This window comes from Aedes albopictus, chromosome 3, assembly GCF_035046485.1.
Source record: "Aedes albopictus strain Foshan chromosome 3, AalbF5, whole genome shotgun sequence".
NCBI lineage: Eukaryota > Metazoa > Arthropoda > Insecta > Diptera > Culicidae > Aedes > Aedes albopictus.
In genome coordinates this window covers 294,185,675-294,204,433 of record NC_085138.1, presented here as the reverse complement: position 1 = coordinate 294,204,433, position 18,759 = coordinate 294,185,675, and the positions used below count along the sequence as shown (strand labels likewise).

The window sequence follows — 18,759 nt, the reverse complement described above, 5'->3', positions numbered from 1 at the left end:
AGGACATGATTGCGTTGCGGGTAGAGACAGATGCATGCCTATTGGTAATTGCTAAAGTAGAGATGAATAGATATGTGTTTGAAGTAGAAGAATTTGTGTATCTTGAAGCACTTTTGAACTACTTTTACCGTGAAGTGGACGACCATATTGCAGCTGCGAATGAGTCGTTGTTTGTAGGGAATACGTAACGGTAACCGACTTAAGTTTTGTTACTTGCAAATGCAAACAAGGTTCGCCTTGTATAAAACCCTGACTGTTCCATTGGCCCTCTACGGTCACGATGCGTCCCAGGAAGCAGACCGAAAAGCTTTCGGAAAATTAAGAAAACAATATTCAGCAAAACCAGAACTGACTTCATGGGCAATCAAAAATGGCCAAGAATCCTCTGGATCTCCACCGTTTTTTCGGGAAGATTTTTTTTCATTAGTTGAGTAGGATACGAAAATTAAAGTAGAACTATGAACTACGGTATCATCGTTTCTGTTCAGTTTAAGTTCAACACTGAATAAAACACATTTCTTTATCGTCATGATTTGTGAATGAATGAATCCACACGGGCCCACAGTTTGCATCCTTCCTAAACCCATCTTCATACCGTAAGGACACAGAGCGGGTAAGCGCGCGCTTCATCCACATTGCTTCATTTAGACGATATCCTGTTCAAATTATCACACACCACGCTTCTCGGTTGGTCCCATCCAGTGGAGCAGTTCAGTCGGGTGTTGGATGCCTGATCGGATAGGACGTGTTTCGTCAGATGGGAGTCGAAAGGTGGTGGAATGACTTAGTGTTTGAATTTAAAAAATAAAGTTTGATCCCATTTCAAGTTAAAAAATAAATAAAATTCATCAAATAAGTTTTGTGTTAATCAGACTCGTACTGTGTATAAAGGCTGCACTGCCGAGGATTACCCGTGGTTCAGTGGATGGATACAAACATATCAATATGAATGGAATTAAATCGTTCAACTGTGCACTGTTGATAATCGTGTGCGTGCTTTTCAGAGGTAAGGAATTTCTAGGTTTGAGCGCCCAACAACGGTGAAAGGGGAGGTGTTTTGTATTTATAGACACCCCGAATTCAATGCATATCATCGAATATTTAGTTTTCGCTACGCGTTTTGTTTGATATCTAAACTGAAACCGCGGAACGCAGTTGACGGTCAACTAACAGTGAGTTTCACTAATGTGTGTCTGCAAGTGCAAAACGTAGCGGAGTGCAACGGTGAATTGCAAAATTCTGTTAAAAAAACTTCATTGCACTGAATGGGTTTGGTACCCTTAACTGCCAACTAACCAGGATATTGTTCGGTTCAGTTGTTTTGGAGTTTCAAATTGAGCAGATTTTTACTTTCGAGCAATGGGATATTGTGGTTGTATAATTCGAAGCTTCTGCCCTACTGTACACATGCTGTACCTTTCAAATCCATGATGCGAAATCCGCGTAACATAAATAAGAACGTAAGGGCTACACAGCTTATTGAAGGCGTGGGAATTCAACTTAACCATGCATAGGGTGACGGGCTTGATTCCCGGTCGGTTCAGAAACTTTGAAAGGAAATCTCCTAGACTAAAAGCACCTAAATACATAAAACAAACAAGTAAACACGCAAAACAGAATAAATTCTAGAAGTGATTCTGGGGAATGTGCTTGTGAAATCTTTGAGAAAATTATGTATTTCTTAGATTTAGAAAATTACTGGTGAGAATTTCAGAGGAGAATTTGGATTTGTAGAAGTATCTACATAGACTAATTTCAAGACCTCGATGTACCAAAGAAAACCATTAAAGGCAAGGCCTCTCAAAACCAATGAAATTCGGATAATATTGATGCAGTTCATCTAGTTTAGGCATATTCATGTGAAAACTAGTACATTGAGCTGAAAAAAGATGAACATTGTGCAATTTTGGAGAGCTTCGAAGAATATCTTGCCAATGTATGACTTAATTTTCAATGCAATTGGCAAACTACTGCTGGAATGTCTGGAAGTATGTATTGTAGTTTTTGAAAAATATCTGGCAAGGTCGCCGATGAAGCTATTTTTGACGAGATTTTTGAGCCGATTTTTGGCAAAATTGAAAACAAAAAAAAAATATTAGAAATTTCAGTTGAAACTTGTAAAAAATGTTGGCTGGGCATCTGCTTGTTTTTCTGAATTCCCAAGGGAAATCTTTAGTATAAATAAAAATTTCAAATATTCATAGAAATTTTTTCTGAAGGTGGTATCCTGAAATAATTTCATCATGCATGTCCTAGAATAGTTTTCGATAAAACTCAATCACAAGACTCATGATAAATCTTAACTGTTAGCGTGGGTCATAAATGTCGTTTTTTCTGATCAGGTTTTTTTTTATTCCATTTCGGGTCCTGAGTAACTGTACACAATTTGAGCGCGATCTGTTATGCCTACACTTTGCGCATCGCAATTGAAATTTGCATAGAATTTTAAGTATATGGAAAAACTTTTTTTTTTTTCATTTTCCTTATAAACGAGTAAAATTATTCTAAAAGTATGTAACCGATAATATAAATATATAGTAGGGTGGGTCAACGTTGTATGGAAAAATTTGAAATTGATCAGGCAGATTCAATCAGATCAAAGTTTTTTAAGATGCCCTTCGAGGTCCCAAAGAACTGTGCAAAATTTGGGCATGATTGGTTTAGCCTACGTTTTGCGCATCGCGATTAAAGTTTGTATGTGATTTTACATGGGAAATCATACTTTTTCGTATTTTTCTTGAGAGATGCTCAAGATGGTCCTATACTATATAACCGCTAATGTTAAAGTATAGCCCAGGATGTGTCGAAAAACTTTGTTCAAGACCGTAAAGCGATCCGATGCCTGTGGAAAAAGATACACTCTTCGAAAGTCAGGCCAAAAATAGAGATTTTATTATTGAGTTATTCCTTTACATGTTAAAAGATAAGCACACTCAGGCGATCTGTAGGTTATAACTAGTGTTACAAGACTCGGATCACTTTGCGATCTTCGGAAAAGTTTTTCAGGACATCTGAGGCTATACTTTTACATAATCGGTTAAAAATTTTCAGAATAATTTTATTATTTTATACGGAAAATTCAAAAAAGCGAGTTTTTCTATATAAAATCCCATACAAATTTCAATCGCGATGCGCAAAGTGTAGGCATGACTGATCGCGCTTAAATTTTGTACATTCATTCAGGACCCGGAATGAAGTCAAAAAAACCTTGATCTCAAAAAAAGACTTCTATGACCCACGCTAATATATAGCCTTAGATGTCCTGAAAAACTTGGCTGAAGACCGCAAAGCGATCCAAGTCTTGTGACTAAAGTTATAAGGACTGTTCATTTTATAAAGAGGACACCTTATTTGTGTGATATCTTTTTTATTTTTCAATAAAATCATTATCGGTTTTTTGCATAAATTTCCATAGCTATTCTATAGTGTAGGAAAAATATAACATTATACAAATTGTCCTTAGTTATGGAACTGAAGCGGTTTTCGTTAAAACTCAATAAAACCCCATTTCTCAAAATTCTACACAACTTTCCACATACATAACTTTAAAATTTTCATGAACTTTTCAATGTGTTGGAATCTAATACTATTCTTCTAAAGGTAGAGTGTAATAGTTGATCAGTAATAATGCACCAAGCATTATACAGCTTGATATAGTGAGTTGCCTTGTTATCAATGAAATTGATAAAAAAAATACTTATTTAAGTCCAGTGATGCAATAACACTACGGAATCAGTTCAAAATTTGTCCAGTATAGAAGAGAATCGCATTCTAAATGATACCGAAGAAAAATATGCTTTAAAGTACATTCTTCATCATAAATTTAATACTTAATGATGGCCATAATGAAAAATTACATACTTTTTGCTCCATAAATGCAAGTTTTTGATTCTAGAGAAGCTTATTATTATTTATTTTCAGCAAGGTCTGACCCTATGTAATTATATACCTTATTTGAAAATAACTACATGTTAATTTTTATTTTCGACATCATTGTTACGTTGTATTTGCAATAGAGTACATCGTTATTAAGAAGAACCTTCATAGAACGAAGCGGTTTTATCTCCGGTAACTGCCATGAAGCACAGTAACCAAGCCAACAATGCTATCAAGAAGCGGTTTTCTGCATTTGAATTTGCATTATTAGTACTTTCGACTAGATCCATTGAAAACATCCAAAATTAAATATTTTTATACATTTTTTTTAACAAAAAAATTTTATTCTGAAAATCGAGTCCAATTTGTAACTTTAATATCTCAACAACCATTATTCCGATTAGGATTATATTTTGCCAGAATATGTATCACTCAAACTGCTGCAGCATGGCAAACACTTTTTTGCAATTAAAAACGATACACCGATGTTTTACAGAAATTTTGTGTTTATCTTTAGTTTTTGGGAGTTGAAAAATTGATCTCTCGAAATACTTTGCCACATTTCTATGAAGTTCAATAATTTCAAACTAATTTATTTATGGTTATTATCTGCTAATATAATGTACTGAACAACTAACCAAGGCTGCTCAAATTTGAACTACGCGTTTTCTTTTTATAGTCTTGCAAAGTTGTCCTCTTTATAAAATGAACAGTCCTTAACTTACTAATCATCTGGGTGTCTTTAACATTTAACATGTAAATAAAAAACATCAATAATAAAATCTAAATTTTTGATCTGAATTGCCAGGAGCATATCTTTTTTTCACAAGCATCGGATCGCTTTGCGGCATTCGACATAGTTTTTCCACATATCCTGTACTATACTTTCACATTAGCTTATATGGTATAGGACAGATTTGAGCAACTTTCAAGAAAAATACTAAAAAGTATGTTTTCCCATGTAAAATCCCAAACAAACTTCAATCACTATGCGCAAAACGTAGCTCAAATTTTGCACATTTATTTGGGACCTCAAAGGGCATCTAAAAACCGTGGATCTATGACAAAAGGTCGAAGGTCAAAAGGTCGAAGGTCATAAGGTCGAAAGGACAAAAGGTCGAAGGGTCAAAAGGTCGAAATGAAAAAATAACAAAAGGTCGAAAGGTCGAAATGACAAGCGGTCAAAAGGTCGAAAGGTCGAAATAACAAAAAAATAACTAGAACAAAAGGTCGAAGGGTCAAAAAGTCGAAAATTCAAAATAAAAAAATAACAAGGCTAAATGTCGAGAGGAAGACGGTTGGAAGGTCAAAGGCTCGAAGGCTGTAGTTAGTAATAAAACTGAAAGGCCAGGATTCGTTAGGCACGAAAAGCGGATTTCAAATTTATTCAAGTACCTGCAGTGCGATGATTTACGCCATAAATATTTTTCGCATTGCGTCACTCATAATCAATATGAGTTTTTGTATGGAATAAAAAGAAATGGTTAAAACGAATAGAAAAAATACGTATAAAGTTTCAAAAATGCAATGTCTAGTAAGTACATTGAACTAGAGGTTATTAAAAAAATAAACCGTAACGTTGATCTTCACATCTTTTGATATTTAAGTAGATCTTTGTAGGAGATCTCTTTGGACATAATTAAAATAATCGCTGTGATAGTATAACTAGAAAGAACGACCTATTTTTAAAAGAAGGAAAAATAGTATACACAATTACCGTCGTGCGGGGCTTCTCTATACATTTTTTAGGGGTTTAATTTTTTGACATTATAACTCCCAGAGTAGTGAATGGATTTCCACAATTTTTACACACAATAATCGTGAGTATGTATGTAGGATGTATGCAAAATTTGAGCTAAATCCATCAATAAACAAAAAAGTTGTTCATACACCAATCGGACACATCTCATTTAGAACTGGATGGGGGCTACTTTGGACATTTGTAACTATAACTAAACTGCATTTAAAATTCTAGGGTTATTTAGAAAACTACATTGTACCAATACTGTAGCATACTATATCGTACATGATTTCAATAAATATATGCGTTTTTAGATGGTTCTGTGCTATCTTTGGTATTATGAGCAGCGTGATATTGCTACATATATAGACAGCCTGAAAAAAGGGACCATCAATCCTTTATATGGGTGAAACGGGCATTTATAAAGTATAATGATACAGATATTCGATTGTATATGGTACGTTGATACATTTTGAATGAATTGATCAACCCTTTGAATTTTATGAACTGTAGAAACAATGCTTACAGAGCAAATGTTCTGATACGTTATGTATATTTTATTGGTTTATTCGATGTTTTTTCGCGTCCTGACAAGCAATAAACGGTCTGTTTGAAAAACAATTTCAACCAAATGAAGGAAAAACTATTGCTTCATAATAGTCCTAAAGACATCAAACAGATTTGAACCATATTTTGAATTCAAAACATCCATATTCAAAAGTGTCCAAAGTAGCCCCGCATGTCAAAAGTAACCCCGCACGACGGTATATTATTAGTAAGTACTCCAAATATTATCAAAAAGCATTACTAGAAAGAACAGCCTATGTTCAAAAGAAGGTAAAATTATATAGGAAAAAATAATGGTAGTCACGCCTGTAGCTGTAAATATGTTACTACAAAAAGTAATAAAAAAACAACATAAAAACATGATTTGAAATAGTTTACTTATTTATTGAATTCATTGCTTCATATAGTAATATCTATGCTTATTTAAAAACTCTTAAGGACTAATGCGATTCCTGTTAAATGATCTGAAATGTTGCTGGGCGAGTACTTGGACACCGAATTGAAAATCTCCTTGTCACTTTGAAGAAAATATTGCGGGTTTTTTTTTGAATGCTCCCTGTGAGCAGTAACTCGAAAAAACGACCAATTTTTCAAAAAAGGCAAAATTTTAGAAACGAATATATTATTAGTAAGCAGACAAAAAATGTCAAGTAGCACTACTAGAAAGAACAGCCTATGTTTAAAAGAATGCAAAATTCTATTTAAAAAAATTATAGTAATAATGTCAACAACTGCCAAAAAGCATTACTAGAAAGAACAGCTTATCTTTAAAAAAAGGTTGAATTCTATAAAAGAAATTAATAGTAGTAACGCCAATAATTGTTCAAATGAATCATCCATTCTACAACAAACTAGTACTAGGAAAACGCCAACTATTATAAAAACCCACTGTAATTAAAGGTTGGATTCCCGTTCCAAATAATAACTGCGAAAGTGCTAAAAGAACACTAAGATGAAAAGATGCAGACCTAGCTGCAGTGAGAATGTAAAGTAAGAAGGAAGAGGAAAGAAAAGATTTATGGTTATTTTGATCTTCTGTATCATCGTCATTGTTCCCTTCCATCCATTTTTCAATTCGACCTTTCGACCTTTTATCCTAGTTTATTTTTTTTTCAGTTTCGACCTTTCTACCTTTTGACCCTTCGACCTTTCGACCTTTTGTCCTAGGTATTTTTTTATTTCGACCTTTCGACCTTTTGACCCTTCGACCTTTTGACCCTTCGACCTTTTGACCGTCGACCTTTTGGCCTTAGACCTTTTGACCTTCGACCTTTTGTCCTCCAACCAAAAACCGTTGATCTAATTGAGTCAGAGCAATTTTAAATTTTCGCATACAACGTCGATCCATCCTAATAACCCTAATAACTCTTCGGCCAACTTGTAAATTTTGTATCAATTTTGAACAAGTTAGCCTTTTATGTAGCTTTAAAATGGATCGATCTAGAGATATTTTTCTGAATTAGCTTAGGGTGCTTCAGGAAAAAAATGTGTCGTTTCGTGCGCGGAGATTATCGTTATCTCTTTTTGTTCGATAGTTACGATCGTTTGTTTCTTAAAAAAACATACAAGAACCAGTTTAAGAGCACATTTTTGTGCGATAAACTTAAGTCCTTACACAGCTTTCTAGAGATTTTGGTATAGCTTGGATGTCTGTTCTCTGCGTTATCCTATTGAAGATCGATCTATAAACTTGAAAGAAGGACCCACAAGCCGATGCGGTGAACACAAGGGTATTCAGCAGGACCATGCTGAGAGTGACGGGTTGGAACTTTATTTATTTCCTGAACATTAAGTATTTTCATGTCTGCCACAGTATGTCATGCAAAGTGGTCATTGACAGAGAAAGCTCTCAGTTACAAACTGTGCAAGTGGTCATAGAACATAGGCTGAGAAGCAGGCTTTGTCCCAGTTCACACGTTACGCCAAAAAGAAGAAGAAGTGAAAGAGCTTTGGTTATGGATTGTATGGCTGAATGATGCAAATTGTAGTCCATAAATGTTTGTCCAAATTATTTGAAGCAGCTAGGGTTCTGATAGGTACCACATATTTGCATGGAAAATTATAGCGTTAGCGTTAGCGTAGTTACAGTATACATACTTCGTAGATTGGATACTAACAACATTCATGTATCTTTTGATAATCTTCCTCGGATTGCTTTTCGGAACAAGGCCGGAGATTTAACTTTGCTCCAATCTCAAGCAAGAATACAAAAAGCACAAATGTCATTATCCCGGCCACGCCCATCGTTAGCGTAACTTGGAATAAGGGAAGGAAATGTTGTTCTAGCACTTACTTAAGAGGCCTCCGACTCAGGGACACCCACGTAAGTCAGGATTCGCCTGAAAAGCTGCCGATGGACCCATGGCATTTGTTGTTTACTTGGTTAAAATTTAATCTTTGAAAATCCGGCAATCAAAAGAGGTTTTTTTCTATTTATTTGATAAATGATCATGCTTTTGCTAAGTGAGAGACACAAGCAGAACCGATCCCTCCAGGGTCATCGGAAATTTGCAATAAATGTTTAAAACGCGCGATAAAAAAGTGGGTGATCCGAGCAAAAATAAAATAAATAAACAAAACAAAATAAATAAAAAAAAAAACAAATTAAATTACCTTAAAATAAATTTAAAAAAACGCGTAAAACGAGTTGAACGGAAATAAAATCAAATGAGATTTTTTTCTATTTATTGTATAAATATTTTTTTTGCTGCAGCAGAACCGATCCCTCCAGGGTCATCGGAAATTTGCAAAAACTGTTTGAAAAGCACAAAAAACAAAAAGAAAAAAAATGACGATCCGAGAAAAAAAACGCGTTAAACGAGTTAAACGAAAAATGGAAAAAAAACTGAAGAAAAAACACATCTACCGGCGAAATTACGAAACGAAAAAAGACGCGAACAACGTGGCCGACTTGCCATAGAATGGACAAGTGTGTGCCTCATCTTAAAAAAAGGATATTCCGCCGTCTTGACTGCAGGGTTACTTGCTTGTACATCTGAAATAGAAAACAGTATTAACTGGGGATACTCTCTCAACATGGGTCTCCAGTTAGCCTAGTGGTTAAGGCTATGGATTGCCAATCCGGAGACGGCGGGTTCGATTCCCGTTCCAGTCGGGAAACTTTTCTCGACTCCCTGGGCATAGTGTGTCATTGTGCTTGCCTCACAATGTACAAATTCATGCAATGGCAGGCAAAGAAAGCCCTTCAATTAATAACTGTGGAAGTGCTCAAAGAACACTAAGTTGAAGCGAGGCAGGCCAAGTCCCAGTGGGGACGTAGTGCCATAAAGAAGAAGAAGAAGAAGAAGACTCTCTCAACATATTTTTGAACACATATGTATTTGCATGGAAAATTATTCCCATAACGTAACCATGGTTCTCAAACTGCGAAATAGTATTGAAAACGAAAACCTCATCTCCGCCTAACATAGTTTAGTGAACCACCACGAACCATTGCTTATTCACGCTGTTATGATTGCGTACAAAGACTGTGTTCGCCTTTTAAAATGAACACAGGCTTGTGTTGCACAGGTTCCATGCACACCTGTTTCATTGATCGAATCATCCATCCCATTAACATCGCCAACCACACAGCAAGTCCGCCTGATCTGCTAGGTAAGCATGAGTCGAGCAATGTGACAAAGTCCGTTTATGTCGCCTTTGTTGGTGCTGCGAAAGCAGGCGGTCTACGAAATTCGGGTTGGCTGTTTGCCAGTATTTCCACGCTTAATCTAATAGAAGCTGACGTTGATGGCGAGGGTTTTGGCGGATGGCGAATTCCCTGAGCGTTTGGTGGATAGGCCGAAAACTTAGTTTATTGTGGGGATTTTGTTGAGTGAGCAAATATGCCGCTATAGGAGGTTGTTCATTACGTGTTTATTATTTCACGACATAGGCTATTACAGTCATCATCTCTAAAGAAATACTCAGTGCATAATAAATGGAAAGTACAATGCACATTTTTTGAGTCGCTGGTAAAACTAAACTTCTTCCAGAATATGTCGAGATACCGTCGTGCGGGGCTTCTTTTAACACTTTTTCGTGGTTTTCCAACTTTATGACATCATAACTCCCAGAGTAGTGAATGAATTCCCACAATTTTTACACATAATGATCGTGAGTATGTATGTAGGATGTATGCAAAATTTGAACTAAATCCATCAATAAACAAAAAAGTTGTTCATACACCAATCGGACACATCTCATATAGAACCGGATGGGGGCTACTTTGGACATTTTTATCTATAACAAAAACTACACTTCAAATTCCAGGATTATTTAGAAAACTACTTCGTACCAATGCTGTAGTATACTATATCAGACATGATTTCAATAAATATATGCGTTTTAAGATGGTTCTGCGCTACTTTTGGTATTATGGGCAGCGTGATATTGCTATTAGATAGCCTGAAAAAAGAGGCCATCAGTCCTTTAATTAGGTGAAACGGTCATTTATAATGTATAACGATACAATTATTCGATTGTATATGCTACGTTGATACATTTTGATTAAATTGATAAACCTTTGGAAGTTTATGAACTGTAGAAACAATGCTTACAAACCAAATGTTCTGATACGTTATGTATATTTTATTGGATTATTCGATGTTTTTTCGCGTTCTGACAAGCAATAAACGGTCTGTTTGAAAAATAATTTCAACCAAATGAAGGGTAAACCATTGCTTCATAATAGTCCCATAGACATCAAACAGATTTGAACCATATTTTGATCTCAAAAAATCCATATTCAAAAGTGTCCAAAGTAGCCCCGCACGACGGTATCAATATTTTCTTCTCTTTTTTTTTATCTTTAGCTTTACGTCTCAATTCCGGCAGAGCCTGCTTTTCAGTTCAGCGTTCAATGAGCACTGTCACAGATAATAACTGATAGCGTGTGTCAAGACGACGATGCTCTATATGCCCAACGAAGTGAGAAATGTTTACATTACGAAAAGATTCTGGACCGAACAGGAATTGAATCCGTCACCATCAGCATGGTCTTGGTGAATTCCCGTAAATTTATCGCTTCTGCTATCTATGTGGTGTCTAGCATTCGTGACGGCGAAATCTCCACGCTGATACTGACTGAATACTGTTGGTTTTACTTGAAAATGCTAATGGAGACGCATGGTGCTCTACGATATACAATCATAGAAAGATGTAACAATGCGAAGCAAGGATTCATGGCTTGTAGCATACGATTTTTTAAGTCAACTAAAAGAGCTCATATATTATGATTTCATTGCAATTTCGCAGTTCAGTTTCATCTTTTGGTTGTCTCCTGAATGTTTTATGGTATTTTTTTCCAAGGTTGGTGATTTACGATCTGCGTGGCCTACATTGCACATTATCACTGTAACGATCTCAGATATGCACATTTTAATGCATTTTCAATTCTTCTTTTTTAAAAAACATGTACATATATTGTTGTGTGTATTTAGAGTACGACACACTCAACGTAGGCACAAACTGGTCATTCATAAACTGTGCATTATTAACCTTTGTCTTTTATGTCAACGTTGACACATCTCCCCTGTATCCATAAATAAACGATCCCGTTTCCAGACAAAACAAAAACCACCCAAGAGTGGCAACATCAATAGCACCGTCCCATACCTAGTCGTTTGAACGTATTTGGTACTGAGACTCCTCTGCTGATGGTATATGTGGCTTCTTTATAGTACACGGGCATGAGGGATACGGTGTTTGGCACATTGGTGGTGAAAGGCTCCAGCAGCCAGCCAGCCAGCCGGTTTGTGTTTCGCCACTTGGGAGAGACACTGACCTATAATGTGTTTGCCCTTTTCCATTCTATTTTCACCATTCATGATAAACGAACAAGGTATGACGCTTGAGTGTTTATTAGGGTGAGGCGAGTTTCGAATGAAATATCCAAATTAACTTTCCATCAATCAAAATATTTTTTTTTTATTTTGACTAACGGCTGCCCATTTTTTCATCCACAATTGACTGTAATTTATACATGTTTCAGCAGTGTTTTTACATTTCAATTTCTCTCTCTGCATAAGGAAACAGCAAGTCACGAAGTCCTGCATGAGATTTTCAAAATGCTTCACCAGAATTTACTTCAGCAGTTCCTCTCGAGTTGCTTCCATGAATACTATCTGAAATATTTCTATAACTTCCAAATTTCTCCAAAACTTCCCCCGCATATCCTCTAGGAATTCCTCCACCATTTTCTCTAGAGTTTCCTGTAAGAAATACATCATGAAATCTTCCGGTAACTACTCATATCCTTTCAAAGATTTACCTAGGAAATCTCAAGAGAATCGTCCAATTCAGAAATTATTTAACAGGTTCTTGAAGGAATTGATACAGATATTGTTTCAGATTGTTTCTACATAATCTTCCAGGAATTCATAAAAAAAATCCTGATAGGGTTTTCCCAAAGACTCCTCTATGAATTTCTGCAGATTTTGCTTCAAGAATTCGTTTTTTGGTTTCTAAGAATTCTTGTGAGATTCCAAAAATTTAACAAACAACAGAACCAACACTTGTCATATTTGACAGGTACTGGTCCTGTTGTTTTCGAACTCTCTGAAAGAGCGAAAGAGATAGAATTTTGCCGTGAGGTTGACTATTGGAGTGGGCATTTTTAAAATAGGGTGGTCCATAAAACAACATTTCTCATTTTATTTTTATTACTAAACCGTCATAACTTTTGAACTAAAAGACCGATTTGCAATCTTTTTTCACGAATATAGAGATTCTTCTTCTTCTTCTGCACTGGGACTTGACCTGCCTCGCCTCAACTTAGTGTTCTTTTGAGCATTTCCACAGTTATTAATTGAAGGGCTTTCTTTGCCTGCCATTGCATGAATTTCTACATTGTGAGGCAAGGACAATGATACACAATGCCCAGGGAGTCAAGGAAATTTTCCCAACTGGAACGGGAATCGAACCCGCCGCGCCGTCTCCGGATTGGCGATCCATAGCCTCAACCACTAGGCTAACAGGAGAATATAAAGATTATTAGTTCTAGATTGTAGAAAAAATATCGCGAAAAAAATTGTTTTCTTCAATATGCAAAAATGGTCAAAATATCAGTTAAGCTGTTACTTTCCGAAAAGTGTACCAAATATTTTCAAAATTTTACTGTAAGTTGGTCAACTAGTTGTCTATCAATGGTACAAATTAAAGAAAGATCGAGCTATTCTACATGAAGTAAGAAAGATTCGAGAAAAAGGCATAATTATCCGATAGCCAACTTTGAACTGTTATATCTCTGGAGGTAATGTAATGAAGTTTTGAGCGATTATAACTTATAAGCTTTGAAAAACGTTTCACTAAACTTGAAATTGTTTATAAGAAAAAAAGTTATAGCGATTCAACTTATTCTATAAATGTTTAGTAAATAAAAAGTCAAAAACGCTCAAAATTTCATTGCATTCGATTCATTGATAACAGTCCAAAATTAGCTATCGGATAATGTTTTTCTAATTTTTTTCTAACTTCATGTAGAATATCCCGATCTTTCCCAAATTTCGACCATTGATAGACAGTTAGTAGCCCAACTTTCAGTAAAAAATTGAGAATATCTGATGCTCTTTCCGAAAAGTTACAGCTAGCTGTCAATTTTTTGAAAAGTGAAAATTTTGCTTGTCCCGATCATTTTGGTATCCCTTGTGTGTATGGAATAACCGTTCGTCTCCATCACTATAAAATAGGCATTTATTTTGTTCATTATCTATTTTTCATTTATTTATATATATTATATACATATACAGCCATGAACTATCTGGGTGAACTTTAATTAGTAAAAAAATACCAGCGAATTCGCCTGTTACATAGTGATTCCTTCAGGCATTCCTTTAGAAGTTCCTTCTGAATTACTTCATAAATTCTTTCTGATTTTCCTACGAATGTTTCTTCTCAGATTTCTCCTAGAGTTCTTTCTAAGATTCATTCAAGAGCTTCTTCTGCAATTCCTCCAGGAGTGCCTTCAGCAAATCATGTTAGAGTTCTTTTTGAGATTTCTCTAGCAATTCTTTCGAGGGATCCCCAGGAATTCTTAGTAAAATTACTCCAGTAATTTCTTCTCGTGTTCCTCCAGAAATTAATTCTGGGAATCCTCAGAAGTTTTATAGGATGGTTTTATTGGATTCATCAATGAGTTCCTTTTTTGAGAATTCCTCTGCGCTCCTTCTGAGAATTTTTTTTTTAAAGACAATTACACCGTCTTCGACCTTACGGCCTCTACAGACTGAACAGTACAAACATTCGACAACGGACAACACATATAATTTCTTCTCTGATTTTTCAAGGAGTTTCTAGTGGGATTCCTGCAAAATTTTCCAAGATTTACCAGGAGTTGCTTCTAGGATTCATCCAAGAGTTCCTTCAAAGATTCCATCTCCTGGGAGTTTCAACCATGATTTCTTCCGTATTCCTCCAGAAGTTCCTTCTTCAAGGAGTTCCTGCTGGGATTTTTCAAGAAGTTCCTTCTGAGATGTCTCCAAGAATTCTTTGTGGGATTGATCCAGCAGATATTTCCTGGATTGCGCCAAGGAATTTCTTGGGATTTTTTCATTAACTCTTATGGGAATTCCTCCAGGAACTCCTTCTAGAATTCCTTCATGAATTTCTCCCATGTTTTTTTTTTTTCTGGTATTCCTTTCGTAGATTACACCAGAAGTTCCTTGTGGAATCCCTTCAGGAATTTCACCATGTCTAAGAAGTTCCTTCCAGGCATTCCTTCAGAAATTCCAGGAATTCTGTCTCGATTTCATCCATGAAAAACTTCTTGGGGGATTCCTCCTAGAACTTATTCCGGAATTATTTTTGGGATTCCTTCCGGGATCGCTTAGGAAACATCTTCCTCCTCCATTCTTTAACATATTTATATATGGGATTCCTCCTGTAGTTTTTTGGGCTGCAAATCGGTGAGTTGATAAGAAGAGCGTTCAACATAGCTCTGGTCTTCACAAGTTCCTATCTCATGCTTCCACGGGTCAAGCGATGACAAAGACCGCCAGCTAAGAGTTGTGTGCCTAGCTGGCAGTGCAGCCTGGGCACTGTTGTCCTTCTGACATCAGCTTGATTGAGGAGGTACGTACGACTCGAGCGTCTGTTCACCAAGGTGGTGCGGCTCAAATAGCGTCTGTTCTGGCATCCAGTGGCTGTGAAAGAAACGCTGCATCACGCCCAGCTAGATCCAAGGTGGTTGCCCCATCAGCGTGGGGTTGGGACGTTAAACCGAACTGGCACGATGGCTGCCCGGCGGGCCGGGAGTGTTGGCGGAGGTCCAATAAGCCACCCTTAAAAATTCCCATTGCGAATAACATAGGAGAAAATACGACTCGATACAATCGGCAAAGACTCACGCGACTTAATAAGGACTACGATTGGAAACTTCGAACATGAAATTGTAAGTCACTTGGTTTCGCAGGATGTGACAGGATAATCTACGACGAATTACATCCCCGCCAATTCGACATCGCGGCGTTGCTGGAACTTTGTTGAACTGGACAGAAAGTGTGGAAAAGCGGGCATCGAGCGGCTACCTTCTACCATAGCTGTGGCACCACCAATAAACTGGGAACAGGATTTATAGTGTTGGACAAGATGCGACAACATGTGATCGGGTGGCAGCCGATCAACGCAAGGATGTGTATGTTGAGAGTTAAGGGCCGTTTCTTCAACTAAGGCACCATCAACATCCATTGCCCACATGAAGGGAGACCTGATGACGAAAAAGAAGCGTTCTACGCGCAGTTAGAGCAAACATAAGATATTGCTCGCCGCGTGACGTGAAAATCGTTGTCGGCGACATGAACGCGCAGGTAGGAAGGGAGGAAATGAACAGACCGGTAATCGGGAGAAACAGCCTGCACGCCGTATCGAAAGATAACGACCAGCGATGCGTAAACTTTGCAGCCTCCCGTATGGTAGTCCGAAGCACCTTCTTCCCCCACAAAGATATCCATAAAGCCACCTGGAGATCACCCGACCATCAAACAGAAAACCAAATCGACCACGTTCTAATCGACGGTAAATTCTTCTCATATAACCAATGTCCGCACATACCGCAGTGCGGATATTGATTCGGATCACTACTTAGTCGCTGTATGCATGCGCTCAAAACTTTCGACAGTTATTACCACGCGTCGAAGTCGAACGCCGCGGCTCAACATCGAGCAACTTCGTAACGTAGAAGTGGCTCAAGACTACGCGCAGCAGTTAGCAGTGGCCCTACCAACGGAAGAGCAGCTTGGCGCAGCTGCACTTGAAGATGGCTGGAGAGACATCCGATCCGCCATAGGTAATACCTCGGCTACAGCACTAGGCTTCACGACTCCGAATCACAGAAACGACTGGTACGACGGCGAATGTGAACAGTTAAAAACGAAAGAATGCAGCATGGGCGACAATGCTGCAACACCGTACGGGAGCGAATGAGGCACGTTACAGACAGGCGCGGAACAGGCAGAACTCAGTCTTCCGGATGAAGAAGCGCCAGCAGGAAGAACGAGATCGCGAAGCGATGGAAGAGCTGTACCGCGCTAAGCACACACGAAAGTTCTACGAGAAGCTGAACCACTCGCGCAGAGGCTTTGTGCTGCAAGCCGACATGTGCCGAGAATATTCTCACGAGCGAGCGTGAGGTGGTCGACAGGTGGCGGCAGCATTACGATGAGCACCTCATTCAATGGCGACGTTGCAAGCATAGAAGGTGGCGTGGAACAGGTCTAGGAGTACGTGCGCAGGACGAAAGATTTCCAGCCCCAACCTCCAAGAGATTGAAGAGGAGGTTAGCCGGTTGAAAAACAACAAAGCCGCTGGAGCACATAAACTATCAACCGAGTTACTAAAGTACGATGGAGAAGCACTGGTGAGAGCACTACACTGGGTTATTACCAAGACTTGGGAGGAGGAAGTATTACCGGAGGAGTGGATGGAAGGTATCGTGTCGTGTGTCCTATCTACAAAAAGACAAGTTGGATTGCGGGAACTATCGGGCGATCACACTACTGAGCGCTGCCTACAAGGTACTCTCCCAAATTTTATGCCGCCGTCTATCACCGATTGCAAGAGCGTTCGTGGGGTAATATCAGACTGGATTCATGGGTGAACGCGCTACAACGGACCAGATGTTCGCCATTCGCCAGGTGTTGCAGAAATGCCGCGAATACAACATGCCCACTCATCACTTGTTCATCGATTTCAAATCGGCGTACGATACAATCGATCGAGACAGCTATGGCAGATTATGCACGAATACGGATTCCCAGATAAACTGATACGATTAATCAAGGCTACGATGGATCGAGTGATGTGCGTAGTTCGAATATCAGGGACACTCTTGAGTCAGCAGATCGGTAAGTCCTCCTGGAGTTTTGTATAAATTTCTCCAGATGTTCGTTCTGGGTTTCCTTCAAAAGCTTCTTTTCTAAAATAACAATTCTCCAGTTATTCCTTCTGGGAATCCCTAAAAAGTACTTCTGATGACATTCCAAAAGAAAGCCCACTCTGTTAAGGAACCTTTATTGAAATCTCAGAATGATTTCCTGGAGGAATCACAACAATAATTCCTAGAGGATTCTTGGTACTCCTGGATGCATGCCAGACGGAACCTATTTGGAAATCACAGAAACAAGAAAACTCTTGGAAGAATCACAGTGGAATTCCTGAAAGAATCCTGAAAAAAAGAGTCTTTTTTTTGGACCACCCTATTTTCAAAATGGCCACCCTAATGGCGAAATAAAAAATAGAAGGTCTTATTATTTTTTTAAAGGATATACATCAAATTCCTACCGAATTTGAGCTATATCGGAGCACTTTTATTTTCGAATCTATTCATTTTTTCATATAATGGTTGTAAAAAATAAAAATGGATACGATTGAATTTTTTTTCGCAATTTCCTCTGGTGGGTCGCGAAAAGTACGTATTTTGGCCGAGAGGTAGCACACCTGAAAGTATGGGAACCTATGATCCAAGCCATAGTTAGGTTACATTAGGTATAGTACGGTATCCGTGCCTGTCAGTTTAATTCATCTGCTTGGCGATGATTTCTTAATAAATATAGATGAATTAAAACAAACATATATGAAAAGCAACAGATCTTGAAAATCACACTTGTCCATTTAGGTTAGTCGTAGACACCCTATTCGCCTCACCCTACTCGTCATATACATTTCTTATTGATGACGTTGTGACATATTTTTATAACATAGCAGGGGGATGAAGTCACACAATGTGAGTAGGAGATAAACATGTATATTTCAATGTGTGCTCTAGCTTCAAGCGCAAAATCTGAGCTTTACACATTGCGCACAAGACAAGTTCTAAAATATTACTAAATCTCACATAAAACAAATTACACATTTAGTGGGCCTGTCTAATCTAAAAAAATGCCAATTGATTCTTAAGACCATCCCCATTGAAATCCAAAAAGAAGTAACTGGTAAAAAAAATCAGCTGAAATTAAGAGATGCATCAAATCAATTTTATGTTTTTGCGACTATTTCGGAACCTCAAAAAATCATAATTAAAATTATTCGAATTTTTTTGCGCAAATTGAAATGTTTTAGTGTAGTTATAATTTTTTGACGTT

The 18,759-nt window shown here is 37.6% G+C and overlaps 1 protein-coding gene across 1 annotated transcript in view; it reads left to right on the top strand.

The window, feature by feature from the left end:
* Positions 1–474: 474 nt before the first annotated feature.
* LOC109412924 (uncharacterized) overlaps positions 475–18,759 on the top strand; it is an 80,489-nt gene continuing 62,204 nt past the window's right edge. The window contains exon 1 of the mRNA XM_029857130.2: positions 475–1,006. Coding sequence (XP_029712990.1) covers positions 946–1,006 — 61 coding nt within the window. The 5' untranslated portion in view covers positions 475–945. The remainder of the gene's footprint in view (positions 1,007–18,759) is intronic.